The sequence below is a fragment of the Pseudopodoces humilis genome, chromosome 6 (genome assembly GCF_049639895.1).
Source record: "Pseudopodoces humilis isolate 2021_Gansu_Grassland_sample_001 chromosome 6, ASM4963989v1, whole genome shotgun sequence".
NCBI classification, from domain to species: Eukaryota; Metazoa; Chordata; class Aves; order Passeriformes; family Paridae; genus Pseudopodoces; species Pseudopodoces humilis.
In genome coordinates, this window is record NC_142205.1 from 5,258,620 (window position 1) to 5,276,146 (window position 17,527).

At 43.1% G+C, this 17,527-nt stretch overlaps 1 protein-coding gene across 1 annotated transcript; it reads right to left on the reverse strand.

The window, feature by feature from the left end:
* Positions 1–408: 408 nt before the first annotated feature.
* On the reverse strand, positions 409–15,916 carry SUCLG1 (succinate-CoA ligase GDP/ADP-forming subunit alpha). Its single transcript, XM_005517931.3, has 9 exons — positions 15,780–15,916; positions 7,369–7,472; positions 6,400–6,516; positions 5,684–5,896; positions 5,538–5,595; positions 3,148–3,231; positions 2,373–2,524; positions 1,620–1,808; positions 409–662 (listed from the first exon to the last, which is right to left on the reverse strand). The coding sequence occupies exons 1-9, from the start codon at positions 15,829–15,831 to the stop codon at positions 636–638; spliced, it is 996 nt and encodes a 331-aa protein (XP_005517988.1). The 5' UTR covers positions 15,832–15,916; the 3' UTR covers positions 409–635.
* Positions 15,917–17,527: the final 1,611 nt, after the last annotated feature.

Sequence of the window (17,527 nt, forward strand, 5' to 3'; positions counted from 1 at the left end):
ATTAATTTTTATCAGTAACAATTCCATCTCAATTCTATACACAACAAACAGAATTCCTTGCCAGTAGAGGACTGCAGTGTGCATGGCTAATCAGCCTTGAAGAGAAAGTCTGGACCTCAGGCATATCCAGCTACGTGGATCAACACCAATCCCTTCAGATCCAGCAGCTTTGGTTTAATGGACGGAAACTTTGGCCTATTGTTCAAAGGTACCGGCCAGCAACGAACGAGCAGGACTGGACTTCTTAAAAATAAAGCAAAGTGTGGTATGTGCATAAAGTCAGTGCCTTGATCCTTAAAGCAGCTCTACAAGCAACTTTACCTTAAAAAGGGACAGTGCTTAAGTTACAGAAGATTTTGTTTATGTTGACCGAAGAAACGGCTCTGCTTCAGGAATTCAAAAGATGGATCAGATTTAGTAGTAGATTTATTAATTTGCAGTGATTTACAACAGGGTGACAACGTCTGAAACAAGGAGACACCAAAACAGGTTTAGCCAGGAGGTTTATGGCTTCTGAGTCAAATTCATTGACCAATGTCATGTCATTGGGGCAACTGAAGATTAGCAGACAAAAGGAAAGCGGAGGCCGGGTGCTGCACTGGTGTTTTGGAGAAAGTATTCCAAAGTGTCTTCTCTTACAGCAATTTCCTTTTCTCAAACTCCTGTAAAGAGCACAGAGATGTTACCAGCAGGGAAAACAGAACACTCTTCTATTATTCTTCTATTTCAAATTACTTTGCATGTATCTTAGGAAATCTAATGTTAAGAATTAAAAATTGGTATTCGAAATTAAAATATAAAAAGCATAAAGTGTGCAAGTTAGGGGGAAAGGAAACTGAGCATTCTCCCACCTCACATTAACAAGGCAGCTCTGGAAAGCCAGACTGTAATCACTGCCAGACTGCAATGCTGTCAAGGAACCATTTGCTCCCAGACACAGCATAATGGGCTTAAAAAATACCAATTCTGCATCAGAACTGCAGAAGAATCCTTACAGTAAAGGACTCAAGCCAGGGAAGCAACAAAATCAAGATTTTCATGTCAGTAAAGAAAAAGCACAACAGAAGAAGGGAAGAATCCCACAGCAGCCTGTGGAGATGTTGTACCATACAATCACCACAGGAAACAAAAAATACCTAACAGAGCTGAATTATGCATCTCCTCAAGCTGTGAAGCAATCCCTTTTTTGGATATGAATTAAGTAAAGTGCAAATAATCCCATTCCACACCTCAGTCTTTCAGTTGCATATATTCAACCAGAACTATGAATTATATGCCAAGGCTCTCCTTCCTCAAATACCCTACTTGGAAATAATGTTCTCATATTTTACATTAATTCAGACTCTGCATCCAGAAAACAATTTCAACAAGTAGCTATGCTTGAAAGCAGAATGTAATCTCTTCTCTATTTTGCTACATTTACTTTTCTATAAAACAATATTAAAAAAAGCTGTGTGCACATATATTTTATGTAGCAATTTCAGCTTGTTCAGCCAAAAGGGTTCTTATGTTTGAGCAAGTTCAGAGCAACAGAGTATCGGGGTAAGAGATGGACTCCCAGCTCTATTCCCTCAGAAGTGGGTTCTTGTTCTGGATGAGTCAATGCCTGGGGAACCAACCTTGTAGATGGTGCTGCCCAGCTGAGCAGGGGACATGCTGACCACAACCCCTGCACTCTGGAGGGCTGCAATCTTCTCCTTGGCTCCCCCCTTTCCCCCAGCAATGATGGCTCCAGCGTGGCCCATCCGCCGGCCCGGAGGAGCCGTCAGCCCGGCTATGAAGGACACCACTGGCTTGGGGTTGGGACCCTGGAAGAGATAAATGTTTTACATGGAGAAGAGTGAGAGGAAAAGCAGTTCTAGGTAGCAAATTGTTCATTTTGTATTTTTTATTTAAATATCAACTCGCCAGGCAAAGTTATTAAACAGCTCACACAGCACAAAGAAGTGTGGAATACCTTCTCTCTTGATAATCATCAAAAACCAGAAGCAAACAGAAAATTTAAATCTTTCTACAGTTTTTTAAATTTCTAGATTTTTTCCTAATTTAAATTTCTAGAATATAAATCTTTCTGCATACTACAAAAAAAATCACTACAAATATTGTTACAGGAATAAAATTCTAAAGCTGACACTACTCTCAGTCCACAGAATCACAGAATATGGTTAGAAAGAGCTCTAAAATCATCAAGTGTCACCATTCGATTTAATCTGGACAACATTCTTAATCTCAACTCTTTTTCGTTAAAAAAAACATGACTGTTTGGGGTATTTGTAAATAGAGATGAGGGACTGAACTGAGTTTTCCTTGATGTGGCAAAAGAAGCTGGCTAACTATGAAAGTGTCCAGAAGCCAGGTGTTTAAAGACTTACGGCATTATTTTCTTTCAAAAATGCCGCTGCATCTTCTTCAGCGTTTCCTCCAATCTCCCCAATCAATATTATCCCCTCAGTTTGAGGATCTTTCAGGAAGACATCAAGGCAGTCAATAAAATTAGTTCCATTGAAGGGATCACCTCCAATACCTAAAAAAAAAAAAAATAATACCACAAAAGAAGAGAGTAACTCAAGATAAAGATATTGCACTTACAAATGAAGTTTAAGAGTACATTTGATCATGAGGAGAATTCCCAAAGGTTCATAACACAGGCAGCTCTGAAGGCTCTACCCAAGTCAGAGTGTGTCAAATTCCTGCTCCAAATACCTCCCCCACAATTTACAGAAAGCTTTGATATCCAAATGCTCACCTTTCAAACCATAAACAAAACGTTATGAATACAGCAGGACCAAGACCCCAGCTCTACAATTTTGGTGTAAGGAAACTGAATTTACTTTACACACCCAACTAAATGCCTAAGAATGCCCTAATCTTTATAATACTGAAGTTCTTGGGACAGTCTATTTCCAAATTGACATCATATTTGCTGGCAGTTCTCTGTTCAAAGCTGGTTTTAAGGCTTTTATTAACTCAATGTGGAAATGATAACAGAGAAGGGCTGTACTCTTCACAGCACATAGGATCTCACTTCTCAACACAATTGCCATTCAGCAAATTCTTAACTTGATAAAAGGAATTATTTTTGATTTATGCTTGTGAAGAAAAAGCAGATTAGTCTAGGTCCAACAGGCTGATTCTGAGGGAACTTACCAATGCAAAAAGACTGCCCCAAGCCAACTTGTGTTGTCTGATGAACAGCTTCGTATGTCAGGGTTCCAGATCTTGACACAATACCTTGAGGAAAGAAAAGAAGATAAACTTACCACTAACACAGCACATAACTAGAGGCAGCTGTTCTTATAGTAATGAAAATCACCTCAGTAAACAACATGAGATTCCAGGTTTTCCAGCTGCCCTTGCCAAAACACTCTGTGAGATTCTTTCAGTACTGTTTCTTGGTTTTCACCTTTTGACACTTAACTGTCAGTGGACTAAAGCCGCCCAGAAAGTCAGTATTTTTGTCACTCTAAAGGCTTATTAGGAAAGAAAATTGAAAAGCAAATAAAAGAACATACTTCTTATCTTGTATGTGAGTAGCTGATGCACTGGACTTGAAACGGAGCTGCAGCTCAACAATTAACAAAAGAATTCTGTATTAATCACATCCCCAGTATAACCAGGCAAACAAGAGATCTTCCAGAACAGAAAAATGCTGCACAAACTCAAGTTATCACTATTAAGGTATTTGTTGCTGCTCTAGAGAACACATCTGGCATTTACATTACAACATTACAAGAGATCACAACCCCAGTTTTAAATTCAGTATGGAAGGTAGCACAGAGCTTGGAGCAGGGGCAAATTAATTGCATGGCTTTCTGTTCATTTTTTCAAGTCATGACCTCTGTTAACACTACAAAAAGAAATGTTTCCATGAAAAACAGACACCATCTTCCATCTACTTCAAGCCATATAACAAGGATGCATGAACAGAGGAGAAAATTAATCACTAGACTAAGAACCTTAGTTTTACCAACTATTTATACTGTTTGCCAACTCAGATGTGTTCTAGCACAAGGTTTTTTTCTTTCTAAGCTTGAAAAGGCCTCCCTGTTTACCACCAAGATCAGATTGCCTCAGAGAAGCTACAGATGAAAGTCCAAAGACTGTGGCTATTTTTATACCTTGCATCACAGTATATTCAGATGATTATTGGATGCCTCACAGTAACAGAAAGCTGGAGAGCTCATCACCAAAGGTCACACGTTAGATGAAACTTGAAGGGTGGCAAATCTACATTTTTATTCCTTGATTCTTGGATCACCATTGAAAACATTTCCAGCACTGGCAGAGCTACTGGACTCAGGATTTTGAATATTCTTTTGCACTTGATGTGCCTTGCATTCAGATTCTAATAACTTGTGACTGCAACATATTTCTTACATACATTTAGAAAATTTGAACAAGGAGCTCACGGCAACATTGGTTTGATGTTACTTTTTACAATCACACAGCAATGTCTCAGTGATTTTTATAAAGGGCATAGCTGCAGCCATTTAATTTTTTAATTCCAAGTTTATGGGTACTTGTGAAAGCTGGAGATGGAATCTTGGAACACATGAGTGTTAACACATCTTCCAGCATTCCCTAGGTGCAGTCTATTCTCAAGTCAGAAGAGGTTAGGTAGCAGAGATAGCTCCTCATGCCAGAAAATCTCCACAGTCCCTGTAGTTCAACAGCATTGAACAGGCTTTCCTACAATAAACACACTTTCCATCCAAAAAAATCATAATGTTGTAAAGGGTACTACTGTGCTCAAGTGAAACTGGTCACCTTGTTGACAGGCAACAGCAGCAAGTGCTGCTTACAACAATATTTCTGAAGCTCTACCTAAGTACAAATGTACATTTCAGAAGAATTTTCTCTACAGCTCCTGAATTGCATTATTTGAAAAAAAAAAAAAAAAAATCAAGTTGTTATTTCTATAGTTTACAATGAGGAACTGACAGAAGTCAGGACAAGAGACCTGCATGTAACAGGGTGTGTAACTCATTGCACACAGAGGGTGAAGCAAACATTGATTATGAACAAGTCACTGCCTTCCTGCGCTTTACCACACTGCCTGAAAATTTGGTATATTTGTCACTTCCACTTGTGATGGTTTCATAGTTGTCTAAATTATGTTACAAACTTGTCTGTAGTCTCTTCTCTCTGCTGTAGTAACGAGATCACTGGAAGAGTAGGATCCCAGTCCCAAGCAGCCAAGCTGTTGGAAGGAATAGTGTTGGAGTGCTCTCAAATCCCAAGAAAAATGGAAGTTTCCTCAAGGCTGTCCTTTGAAGATACCAAATCAATCACACTACCCACAGGAATTCCCAATTGCTTTGCCTCTCCCATCAGAGACACCCAGAGTCTACTATGGAAGAATTCACAATTTGGGCCTTCAGGATTGATAATGCTAAAGTTCACATACAACTTGAGACAGACAAGCTGTCCCAGTGTTATCAACTCTGTCCAGGGCAGGATGTGCCTTGCCTCACGAGGAAGAACACTAGAGCACCAAACTTGTGTTTTAGATGACGCATAAATATTTAAAAACTCACCAATTCTTCCTTTCTTGTGAATGTGACCAGGCATGATACCAATTTTACATTCTCCAGGCTAAGGAAAGAGTGGGAGAAGTCAGATGGAACATTCAAACCACCACTAGGAACAGTTCAGCCTTGGAGCAAAGCCAGAGGTCACTTACATTGATGACTCCGGGGCAGTTGGGGCCCACCAGCCGGGTCTTGCTCTGCCGCAGCAGCCTGTGTTTGACCCGCACCATGTCCTGCTGGGGGATGCCCTCAGTGATGCACACCACCAGGGGCATCTCTGCATCGATGGCCTCATTGATGGCAGCAGCTGCAAATGGGGGAGGGACGTAGATGACAGTGGCTGAAGCACCCGTTTGTTCTTTGGCCTGCAACGGACACGACAAAAAATACAGCGTGTGTTTAGCAGGGCTGATGAGAATGTTTGACAAGTCATTTAAAACACATCCATACTCAGGCATGAATTAAGGATATGTATTAATCTACTATAATCCAAGCAAGTGTTAAATTCCCTGAAGATGGGACACAAGCATGGAACTGAGAACTGACCGCTGTCTGGAAAGGATATGCCCCATGGTCACCATCATAAATACTCTTACATAACAGTTTGCTAAAAATTCATCATGCACAGCAGAATCAATCAGGAACTAGCTGCATTCATAAAGCAAGTGTACCCAGACCCTGTGAACTTCACAGTGGAAGCCAAATTTGTGCCTGACCACCCTGAATGCTCCCTCTTTTACAAGGCTTCTACTTCACTCTTTGCCCAGTGACATCCATGGCTCAAATATTTGTCTCTCCGGTGTGAGCAATGAAATAAGGAGCCCTTCAGCTTTAAACTCGGTGCCCTCCAGTCACTGCTGCAAATTACCTCCTTCACAGAATTAAACACAGGCAGACCTAGATGAGTTTTTCCCCCTTTCCCTGGAGAAATTCCTCCAACTAGATTGGTGCCATACTCCAATGCCTGCTGGCTGTGAAAGGTGCCCTGTGAGAGAGAAAATAAGTAAAGTTAGAAGCATGTAATAACAAATAAAGTTAACCAAAAAGTTTGATATTATCTATAATTCTAAGGTCAATTTATGTCACTGAAATTTGCAGTAAGAAGGGAAGTTTTCACTACACACACATATATATATAAAATCAGGTATTCTGGAGACTGCATCCACATATTTTAAATGTATTTGGAATATGCTAATATGCTCTTTTTTTTCTTTCTTTCAATCAGAGCACTGTAATTTCATGCTAAAGGGTACTCTGTTGTGTGCTGCTAACACACTTGCAGTCACAGCAGCCACAGTTTCTTTTCCACATCAAGTCTGGCAGATGACAAACACTACAACGAAATAAAAGAAATTAGCATGCTCATCCATGACTAGCTAATAGTTTCACAAAAGCAGCCTTCTCTGCCTTCTAATGTGTTCAAGAGTGAATCTGAGAAAATTATTAAATATCCTTAAATAAAAACAGAAATTTAATTCATAGGCATTCATACTGAAATGCATTTGTGGAAGAAGCACTTCAAAAATGGGCAGGCTTTTGCAGTTTTTTTGCAAATAGCCTTTTACAAAGAAACCCTTTCAGCTGCATATAATATAACAAAAATGAAAAGCACTATAATAGAATTGACTCAAAACCAATTTTCAAGCTTGTGCACAAGTATTTGGGCCAAAGAATGTAAATTGCAGTGCTGAACGGACCTGACTGATGGTGAAGGAAGTCCAGTTTCCTATCAACACAGACAGTGACAGTATATAATCCAGTTCATATATAATTATGTTTTCTGAGCAATTAACTTTCTGACTGAAAGGCTGACAGAAGAAAATATTTATAAACATACCTGTTTGCCTGTAAAACCCTGACAGATAACCTTTGTGCTTTTGTTGACATACAGGTTTTTCCTGGATGCTGTGTAGGAGCAGTGTCGGACTCCATTCTGTTGAACTGGAGAGAAAAGAGAGCACAAACCATTAATCCACTCCTTTGGTAGACCCCAAGTCAAAAAATGTCCTACCAAGTAAGTGCATATCAATCAATGCTTGTATCAAAAAATCATGAGCAGCTCATGTTTTCAAAAGCAGCTCTGAAGCCTCATTCTAAGACATTAAACACCTGTAGCTCACACTCTTATGCCAATTACTCAATTTACTAGAAATTAGGAAAGTTTCTCATATTGAGTACTTGATATCAGGATTCAGCCTGACAGACAGAAACAACTTCTTCAGCACTGCTTTCATTTACAAACAAACACATTTTTATCTTCTAAGATATTCTACAAAGCGACAAAGCAGAACTACAATCCCAATATCCAGAGGCTGTTACAACACTGGTACCATGTTATACCTCCTGTGAACGGAGCACACTCCAGACCAGACAAGAGACACTGAGGAGCTCAAGGGTCCTTCAGCCCAGGAAAAACCTGATGCCAAGTAAGACAGACAGCAAGAGATCTTTTTCCAACAGATTCCTAGCTATGGCATCAGTGCTGGACACACATTTGGATTGGTGAGGAAACACAGCTCTCGAGACTGTAGTCTCAGACTCCACTAGAGTGATTTTCAATTTAGTTCTCACAACTCTGGTGCTGAGAGAAGAAAACAACACAGCGCAATTGTAGAAAAAGAGCACAGTGAGTGCTGGCAGCAAAAAGCCAAGAGAAATGACTGCATCTGTGCTGAAGGGAAAGGAACGCTGACAGCAAATGCACAGAATGTTACCACAGAAGAAAACTTGAGATGAGAAGGGAGAGGGCTTCTGGTATAAACAGGATGCACATCTAAGTTTATTACCATATGCTTTTTCAAACACCAGAGTTTTGAGGGGATCAGAACCAATTTATTCCCTGCAACTGTTGACATAAAAACCTTAATTTCTACATAGAGTGAAGCTGGGAAGGTACAATCCTAATACAGGATCTCAAATATATACACCAATATGTTACTATTTACCCCTTTAACTCTTTTAAAACTTTAGCAACTAAGACTTAAGGAAGTAAATAGTGAAACTGAAATCAAAGTAACAGATCCTGAATCATGGTCCCCACACTCTTCCATATACATAATTCAGGCACATCTGAGCAAGGGAATATTTTTTTCTTTTTAGGAAAGGAGTAAAAGCTTTTAGGAGAAAGAAGTAAAAAAGTATTCTTATGCTAATGCAGAGAATTTGTTAAGATGCATTATTAAATTATTATAATAGCAGAATTTCTGTGGGTTAGTAAATATGCAGAAACTTTTTAAGATCCACATATACACATTTCCATTACAGAGCTACATGGTTTTCTCTTGCCAAGTAAACTTTAGTGCTACACTGCTTTTATGCTTCAGTTGTATTCAAAGAAGTGAAGAGAAAAACCAACCATGCCAAAAGCAGCCTACACACATCAGTGCTATTGCTAAACCTAAAGTCCTTACTCTGTTCTTAGAAAAGAACAAACCCAGGGCTTAACTCCAGCCACCTTCTGCTGCTCTCTAAGGACCTGCTGCAAATCCTCAGCTTCACACGGACACAAAGTAAAACTCTGTACAGAAAGGCACAGACTATGATGCAGTAAACTTGTAAGGGAAGTGGCAAAAGTGCACTTCAGCTTCCTGACCTGCAGGGCTTTAACTTAAATCACAAGAAATACTGTTGCAGAACTCATTATGCCAGGAAATACAAAGCAGTGAGGGAAAAAAATCCATGTGAAATCCTTAGGAAAAGCCATAAAAAAGCCAATTGTATCCTGGGCTGCATCCAAAGCAGGGTGTGAAGGTCAAGGGAGGGGATTCTGCCTCTCTGCCCCGCTCAGGTGAGACCCCCCCCTGCAGAGCTGCCTCCAGTGCCAGGGCTCAGCACAGGAAGGACCTGGAGATGTTGGAGTGAATCCAGAGGAGGGCAGGAATATGATGAGAGGGATGGAGCTATGAGGATACTATGAGTAAAGGCTGAGAGAATTGGGATTGTTCAGCCCAGAAAAGAGAAGCCTTTGGGGTGACTCGATTCCCTTAAGGACCTGAAGGGAACTTACAGAAAAGATGAAGCAAGACTATTGACAAGTGCATGTAATGACAGGACAAGGGGGAATGGCTCCAAACTGAAAGAGAGCACATTTCAATTGGATATTAGGAAAAAAAAACTGTCCTGTGAGGGTGGTGAGGCCCTGGTACAGGCTGTCCACAGCTGTGGCTGCTCCATCCCTGAAGTGTTCCAGGCCAGGCTGGATGGGGCTTGGAGCAAACTGGTCTAGTGGAAGGTGTCCCTGCCCATGGCAGGGGGTGGAACAAGAGGATCTTTAAGGTCACCTTCCAACCCACACCATTTTGTGATTCTATGATTTTATGAAAATATGTCTAAGGCTGAGATTTAATGAACAAGGCTACCAGGCTGACTGCGGGAGGAGAGAGAGAAGCCACTGCTACAGAAGACAGCACAGGATGATCTTTGTCCTCAGCTGAGGACTTGGCTTTCCTAGGCAGGGCTGCAAGGCCCTCCACATCAATCAACTGAAAGGCACATCTGGTGAAGAGCTGCCTGCCTCCAGCAAAGGAGAGGCAAAACAAAAACAGGAACAGCTGGAATGCTGGTCAGTAGAGCAGGGAATTGATCTACCTGAGCCCAGCCACTCAGCCAATCCCTCAGTGTCACAACATGTGCCTGAGTGACACCCAACACTGAGGACAGCAGAGAACGATCCCCCTTGGGAAGGAGCTCTTCCAGTCCTTACCACCAGCAGGGCCTTGGGGAGAACACTCCAGGCTTCCAGGAGAATGGGAAATTTGAAAATGGGCCTGCAAGGGGAAAGAACAAACAGGCAACATAAACTGATTCAGACCTAAGTTTTACAGAGTCTGTGCCCAACCACTGACAAATCCACCTGCAAAGTGAGGGATGCTTGCTAGCCATGTATCTGTCAACAAAAACAAATATCACAGAATGGGTCATGTTGGAAGGGATTATAGTGGGTCAGCTGGACCAACCTCCCTGCTCAAGCAGGGTCATCCTACAGCACATTGCACAGGACTGTGTCCAGATGGCTCCTGAATATCTCCAGTGGGGGACACTCCATAGTCTCTCTGTTGCTGACAAACTGACAAATAGTCACCTTTCTCTACACCTTACAGCAATTTCATACTCCCAGTTCAACTGTTCATTCCAAATCTATTTTCAGATATTGACAGCATTGCACAAAATGTTTTTGAAAGCTTGTTTGTCAATCCTCCATTTTCAGAAGACTGTATAAATATATTTTTCAAGGATAAAAAGTTTCTGAGCATTTTCTAAACTATCAAAAAAAGAAAAAATAGGCACTGATATCTAAGAGGCAGCTTAGAATTAAAGCTTTGTATGGATCTAACCTTGAAAACCGTATGTGCTTCTTACATTATTGTATGGCCCTACTTCAGAGAAAATACAGCTGTTTCAAAAAGCCTGGCTATAGATTTGAGCCATTTGCTGTCTCCAGAGACAGGCAGCTTAGCACAGTCCAAAGCCTGCATAGTTACATATTTTTGAAGTGATTTATGGAAAAAAAAAAAATAAAAATCACCTTGCAGTCTCTGAGCTGGATGAGCCTCAGTTTTGGGGGTTTTTAAAGTGGTTTGATACAGTTCTGTACTTGTGTTCCTGACCCCACCTGCAGCAGCAAGGTTTGCCCTGGTTATCAGCAAAGTGGGAGCAGCAGGGCCATGGGTCACAATGAGGTTCTGCTCCACGTGGCACAAACAGCAAGTCCTGGGTGCAAGCAGCTGGCAATTTCAATAGCTAAGACAGATACACGATGAGAGGGAAACAGGTGGAAATGGCATGCCCAAGTTCACAGCAGGTATGAGTCAGAAATAGAAGCCAAGTCTCAACTTCCACCCTGGACCTGCTTCACAACTTCCAAACCTGTCCAGACAATTGATTTTACTACCAAAAAAATCTGGGTGCTTAGGTGTAAATGTATGCTGCTTCATGAAGACTGGAGGGAAAAAAAAATTTTAAAAAATGCTCTTCAGCTGTGAACCAGCATGGCCAAACCCATTGGTGATGCTATTTTAATGCTCACATCCAAATTACAGGCCAAGTTACAAAGGTGAAAGCTCCAGATTAAGTCCTAAAGCATAAGGACAAGTCTTATCAAATCCAACTCTTCCCAAAAGCACAGGGGAAATGTTATATTTTGTCAAGTCAGTGTGCTAAGATAACATTACCATGTTCAACAAAGGCCTGTAATAGACGTTTAGCAAAGTGTATTGAAAATAAAATCAGAGATTGGACAATCTTTCCCAGGCATGATGTTCATTCCTGCCCCACCCCTGTTCAGACTGTGGTTTAAAAATAAAGTTATACAAATAACAAGATGCATTGGTTTTGGCTTTTCAGTACTTTAACTTCTACATAGCCAAAAAGTGAGACATACTCTGGCAAGAGCCTGCTTTGGTCCATTGTACAGGAAAACCAAGCAGTTATGAAAAGTGCTCAAAGTTCCCAACCCCTGCTGTCTCAGGAGAGATTTGAAAAGCAGTATCTAAATTTAGCAATGGGGCATAAGCCTGTGTATGGAACATCAGCTGTTTCACAGTCAAGGAACCTTATTAGAAACTAAGGGACAGAGTTACTCCAACACCACACACTTCTGCTGGTAACTCTGGCATTTCCAGGCAACAAGGCCCCAGCCAAGAGCAGAACTCACTGTGGTACAAGTAACTGGAAAATTTACCACCTCATTTACCTCTTAGGGAAAAAACCTCACAATCCCTAGGCTCAAGCAGGACTTAAAGCTCATTTGTGCATTACAATTAACAAGCCTTTCTAGAAAAATACCCTATTATTTGTCATGGAGTCCAAACAGGAATTTACACATTAAAAAGAAAACTGGTCCATTTACAAGGTATGTTAAAGCACAGAGGGAATTTAAATATCATTTACACTGAGCTTTCAGGCCCTCCTTGAGCAGCAACACCTCTCAGGCACAAATCTCCTTTAAAACAATGCAACTCAAGCTACATTTCATGGAATCACAGAATGGTTTGGGTTGGAACGGACCTTCAGAGGTCATCTAGTCCAAGCCCTTCCCTGTCTGGGCTGTGCAAACCAGGTGACAGCAAAGGGCTGATTCTCTTCTTTATCCAAACTATACTATAACTATATAAAGCTCAGAACTTACAAGGGCTCAGAACTTACAAACCAAGTCAAAGTGTCTCCTTCTCACCAATATTTACCCCAAACCAAAAAAATAAGGGAATTTGGAAGCTAAGGTAGCAACTGAGGTGCTCATAAAACAAGCCCAGTATAAAAGCAAGCTGAAACAGCAGATTCCTCTCCACAATGACCTGAGCTGACATCTACATTACCAGAAGACTGAAATTCTTCCTCTATTGCTCCTTGAAATAGCCACAAAACTTGGAGATGATGGAAGATACTCCTTTTCTTTTCTATAACCTACGCAAGGAAAGAAGAAAGCCTTAGAAATCATAGGAGCTCCACTGTTAAGTGGGAATTGGAGGCCACTGCAGGGCAAGCTCAGGGAAGGACTGAGGGATGAGAAATGCTAATTAAAACGCTGTCTTTTTTTTCCACACACACATCCCAACACCCCATCTTTATCTCACATCAGTTATGGACCTTCAGGTTGCTCCTCAGAAATCCTTTCAGTATTTTCTACATGTTTAATTTACATTTTTATGATTATCTCCCTTCTCCTTCCTCTGCCAACAAATGCAATGCCTGAGGAAGACACAACAGGAACAGTTCTGGGGAGCTCCTGACAGTGCAGAGGAGCATAAACCAATCCCCAGAACTCACCCCTGAAGTTACCTGTTACATTAGAAGAAGAAGCTCCTTGATGACAAAGAAGGCTTCATGCCATTGAGGGATTGTCCAAAATACCTTACTCCTTTGTTTCAGAGGATTATGCATTCCAAGGACCCCTGTTTATCAGTCCCCAGGTTCTCTTCTCTCATCCCTCCCTTGCCAAATTCCTGTTAATTATGGAAACCCAGATCTGTGACCATGAAACAGGAGTTTAGGAATTAAGTAAATTAATCAGGCTGCGAAGGGCAGATGCAATGCCTACACTACATCCATCACATTAAAACAAATCTAGGACTAGTGGGAAATGACATCCAGAAAAAATTCAGTTATTTCAACATATCTGTCTTTCCTAATCAAAGTCTCTCCTCAGTACAAATCCACTACTTCTTGTAAGCCAACAAGCTGCTTTTCCCCAGGTATCTTCCACCAAGAATGTGAGCAGGTAAAGACTTGTGAGCTTTCCTCCCTCCACACTGTTGATATAAAAACAATTAAGGAATTCTTCAGTTTGGATTGTTATTTCTGCAGCAATCCTTTACCAGGGTTACTCACATAATTACTATAATCTTTTAATCTATCAGCTCTCCAAAGCCTTCTAACACATCCAGGACATGGAACCCCTAATCCTGACTCTCCAGTCAGTTCAGATGCCTACAAAAACTTTTCAAGGGTATGGACAAGCACAGGTCTCTCCAGATTCTGTCCCTACACCAGCAGAGCCCTGAGCTGACCTTTGAGTAGCACTCACCATTCATTGACAGATTTCATACCCCATTTCCACAACTTCTTGATCTCAACCTTAGAGATACACACCCTGCATGTTTCCTTCAGCAACACACCAACAAAAACAAGGTGTGCATCTCTTTTGCAACAGAACACACTGGACACTCATGATTTCAAACCACTAAGAGAAGCAATTGTTAATTGTTAGTGAAAATGTATGTACAAAGTCCAAATTTAAGGTTTCAACAGTCTTTAAAGAGTAAAGAGTATCAAACCAAAGACTTCCAATAAAGGACTAGTTCATCTTACAGGAGTTTCTGTAAAAGACTTCATGAACAGATGCAAAAAGACACTTCTTGAGCCACTTAGATTTCTTCCTCCTTTCTGTCCCTCAAAATAATTTTAATAACTATTCCCTGAATCTCTTATTGCTATTTGTAAAGGGAACAATGTGGGGTTTTAACACATAAAACTGCACCCAAGAGTAGCTCTGCTGGGAGTATAAATTAAACTAAATTGGAACTACATTCCCATCTGTTCCCCACCATCAGAACCAATTCTTACTGGGCCCAGGGGAACCAATTCAAAAAGCTGAAGTGGCAGAAATTAAGACCATAAATAGTTTCCTGATCCTGCTTGTGGAGAACAAGAGGCAGGAATGGATACCAACCTGGGCAGCAGGTGTGCCACAGGAACTACTCAGACCAGCCTGTGGTTGTGAGATCACATTACCTGACTTGCAAGTCACCATCCCACCGAGGCAAAAACACTTTGTGTGCAGTCAAATGAGGTAGGCTTAAACTTTTTTCATTCATTTTCAGCTACTGCTCTTGTGCATATGCCTGGGCATACCCACACTGATCTCATGGTTTGGGTTGGAAGGGACCTTAAAGATCATCTCATTCCAACCCCTTGCCATGCGCAGGGACACCTTCCACTAGACCACATCGCTCCAAGCCCCATCAATCTGGCTTTAAACACGGCCAGGGATGGGGCAGTCACAGATCCTCTGGGAAACCTGCTCCAGTTTCCCCATAAGAAAGAATTTTCTCCTAATATCCAACCCAAACTTACTCTCACTTTGAAACCACTACACTCATTCTATCACTACAACTCACCTCTTCAAGAGGATGTAGCAAAAAAAAAAAAAAAAAAAAAAGGAGAAAAGCACTTTCTTTTTCATTGTGATGTTCAGAACACATAAATGTTTCGAGCTGAAGTACTAGTCTCAGACTGCTCGTGCTCTCCACAAAGAGAAGTCTATAGCCTTATTCTTGGCAACAAAAAGAACTTTACCACGCTGTGCTGAAACCACAGGGTAATTCAAGGCCCTCCAGAGGCCTCCAGCCCTCGCAGTGACCAGTCCCCACCCTACGGGCTCCCTCCGGCCCTTGCCCTTTGGAGTCTCTCCGAGGCTACAACGCCGAGAACAACCTTTCCGTGCCCCCATCCTCCACGGGGAAACTTCCCTTTACATTTACAAACAGCTCCCTCTCTGCCAGGCGTGCCCCTGCCCCGGGCGGGGCGATCCTGCCCCGCTCCGAAGGCCCAGCGAGGGCCCGGAGCAGCGCCGGGAGCAGCGCGGGAACCCCCGGGGCCGCCCCGAGTCCAGCCCCGGTGCCCGCGGGCCGAGCGCGCCCGGCCGCGCTCCGCCGTGACCTTGCCCGGCCCCTGCCCTGCCCGGCCCGGCCGGGCCCCGGCGCTGCCCGCGGACCCCGCGGCGGGGCCGGGAGGGCTCGTCCCGGTACTCACGGCGGAGGAAGCGGCCGAGCAGGCGGGCGGCGGCGGGGCTGCAGCGAGACATCGTCCCGTCCGCAATGACGGCGGCGGCGGCCCCGAGCTCGGCCCGCCCCGGCGGCGGAAGGGCCGCGGCGGGGCCTTCTGGGTGTTGTAGGCACGGGAGCCTTGAGGGTGAGGAAGGGCTCCGGGATCGAGCGACCCGGCACCGCTACGGACACTTCAGTCTCTCATCAAACACCGCCAGGGACGGTGACTGCGAGGGGTTATTGACTCCCTCAAACACAGGGAGGCCCTGCAGAGAGACCTCCACAAATGAGAGGGCTGGGCAATCACAAACCATGTGAGGTTCAACCAGGGAAAGCGCCGGATTCTGCTCCTGGGATGGGGCAACCCTGGACGTACGGACAGGCTGGGGAATGAGGGGCTGGAGAGCAGGGCCATGGAAAGGGACCCGGGGGCCCTGCTCAGTGGCAAGTTGAACTGAGCCAGCAGTGCCCTGGCAGCCAGGAGGGACATCCCTGTCCTGGGGACATCAGGCACAGCATCACAGCCGGGCAAGGCAGGGATTGTCCCGCTCTGCTCTGGGCTGGGGTGGCCTCACCTCCAGTGCTGGGGGCAGCTTTGGGTGCCACAATAAAAGAAAAACATTAAACAATTAGAGAGTGTCCAAAGGAGAGCAACAAAGATGGTGAAGGGCCTTGAGGAGAAGCCGTGTGAGGAGAGGCTGAGGGCACTTGGTCTGTTCAGCCTGGAGGGGACTGAGGGGAGACCTCAGTGCAGTTACAAATTCCTCGAGAGGGGAAGAGGAGGGACAGACACTGATCTCTTCTCTCTGGTGGCAGTGACAGGAGGCAGGGAATGGCCTGAAGCTGTGCCAGGGAGGTTTAGGTTGGATATCAGGAAAAGGTTCTGTCCCCAGAGGGTGGCTGGGCACTGAACAGGCTCCCCAGGGCAGGGGTCACAGCCCCAGCCTGACAGAGCCCAGGGAGTGTTTGGACAATGCTCTCGGGCTCAGGGTGTGACTCTGGGGGATGGTGCTGTGCAGGGACAGGAGCTGGACTGGATCATCCTTTTGGGTCCCTCCCAACTCAGCTTGTTCTGTGATTCCTTGGCTCCATCACCTCAGAGAATCACAGGATGGGTCAGGTTGGGAGGAACTACAGTGCATTACCTGGTTCAACCCGTGCCATCAGCTGCCTCCAGATTTACATGTCCTGTAAATAACCAGTACAAATAATTTTGTATTTATGGGCATAGATGGGGTAGGGAGGACTGTGGGAATGGGTTGAGAAGACACAAAGTATTGCTTCAGAACAAAAATAAACAAGCAAAGTCATACTCTCATTTCTTCCTGATTTTTTAATTAATCGTGTCCATAAAACTGAAGCCAGAAGGAGGCTGTAATGAATGAAGCATGCAACTATTAAGCTTCTTATGAGGTATATATGATCCCCTTAGGAGGACACACATACACTGATTTTATAAGGAAGCCTCCCTACTACTAAAAGATTTATACCTGGATCCATTTCCGAATCAATTTTTCCTTTAGGCTTTCACTAAGACTCTTGTGGAGATTATAGAATTTGAGTTCAATGCCAATGCATCGTCATTCTGTATACAGAAACATTTTGCTTTTTTAATGTTTCTAATAGGATCTTGTAAGATGATTGGTTTGATGGTTTGGTTTTTTTAAACCTCAGTAGCAGAAACATCTCTTCAGTCCTTTGTGTTCAAAAAACCCTTACTGTGTATAGAGTCTT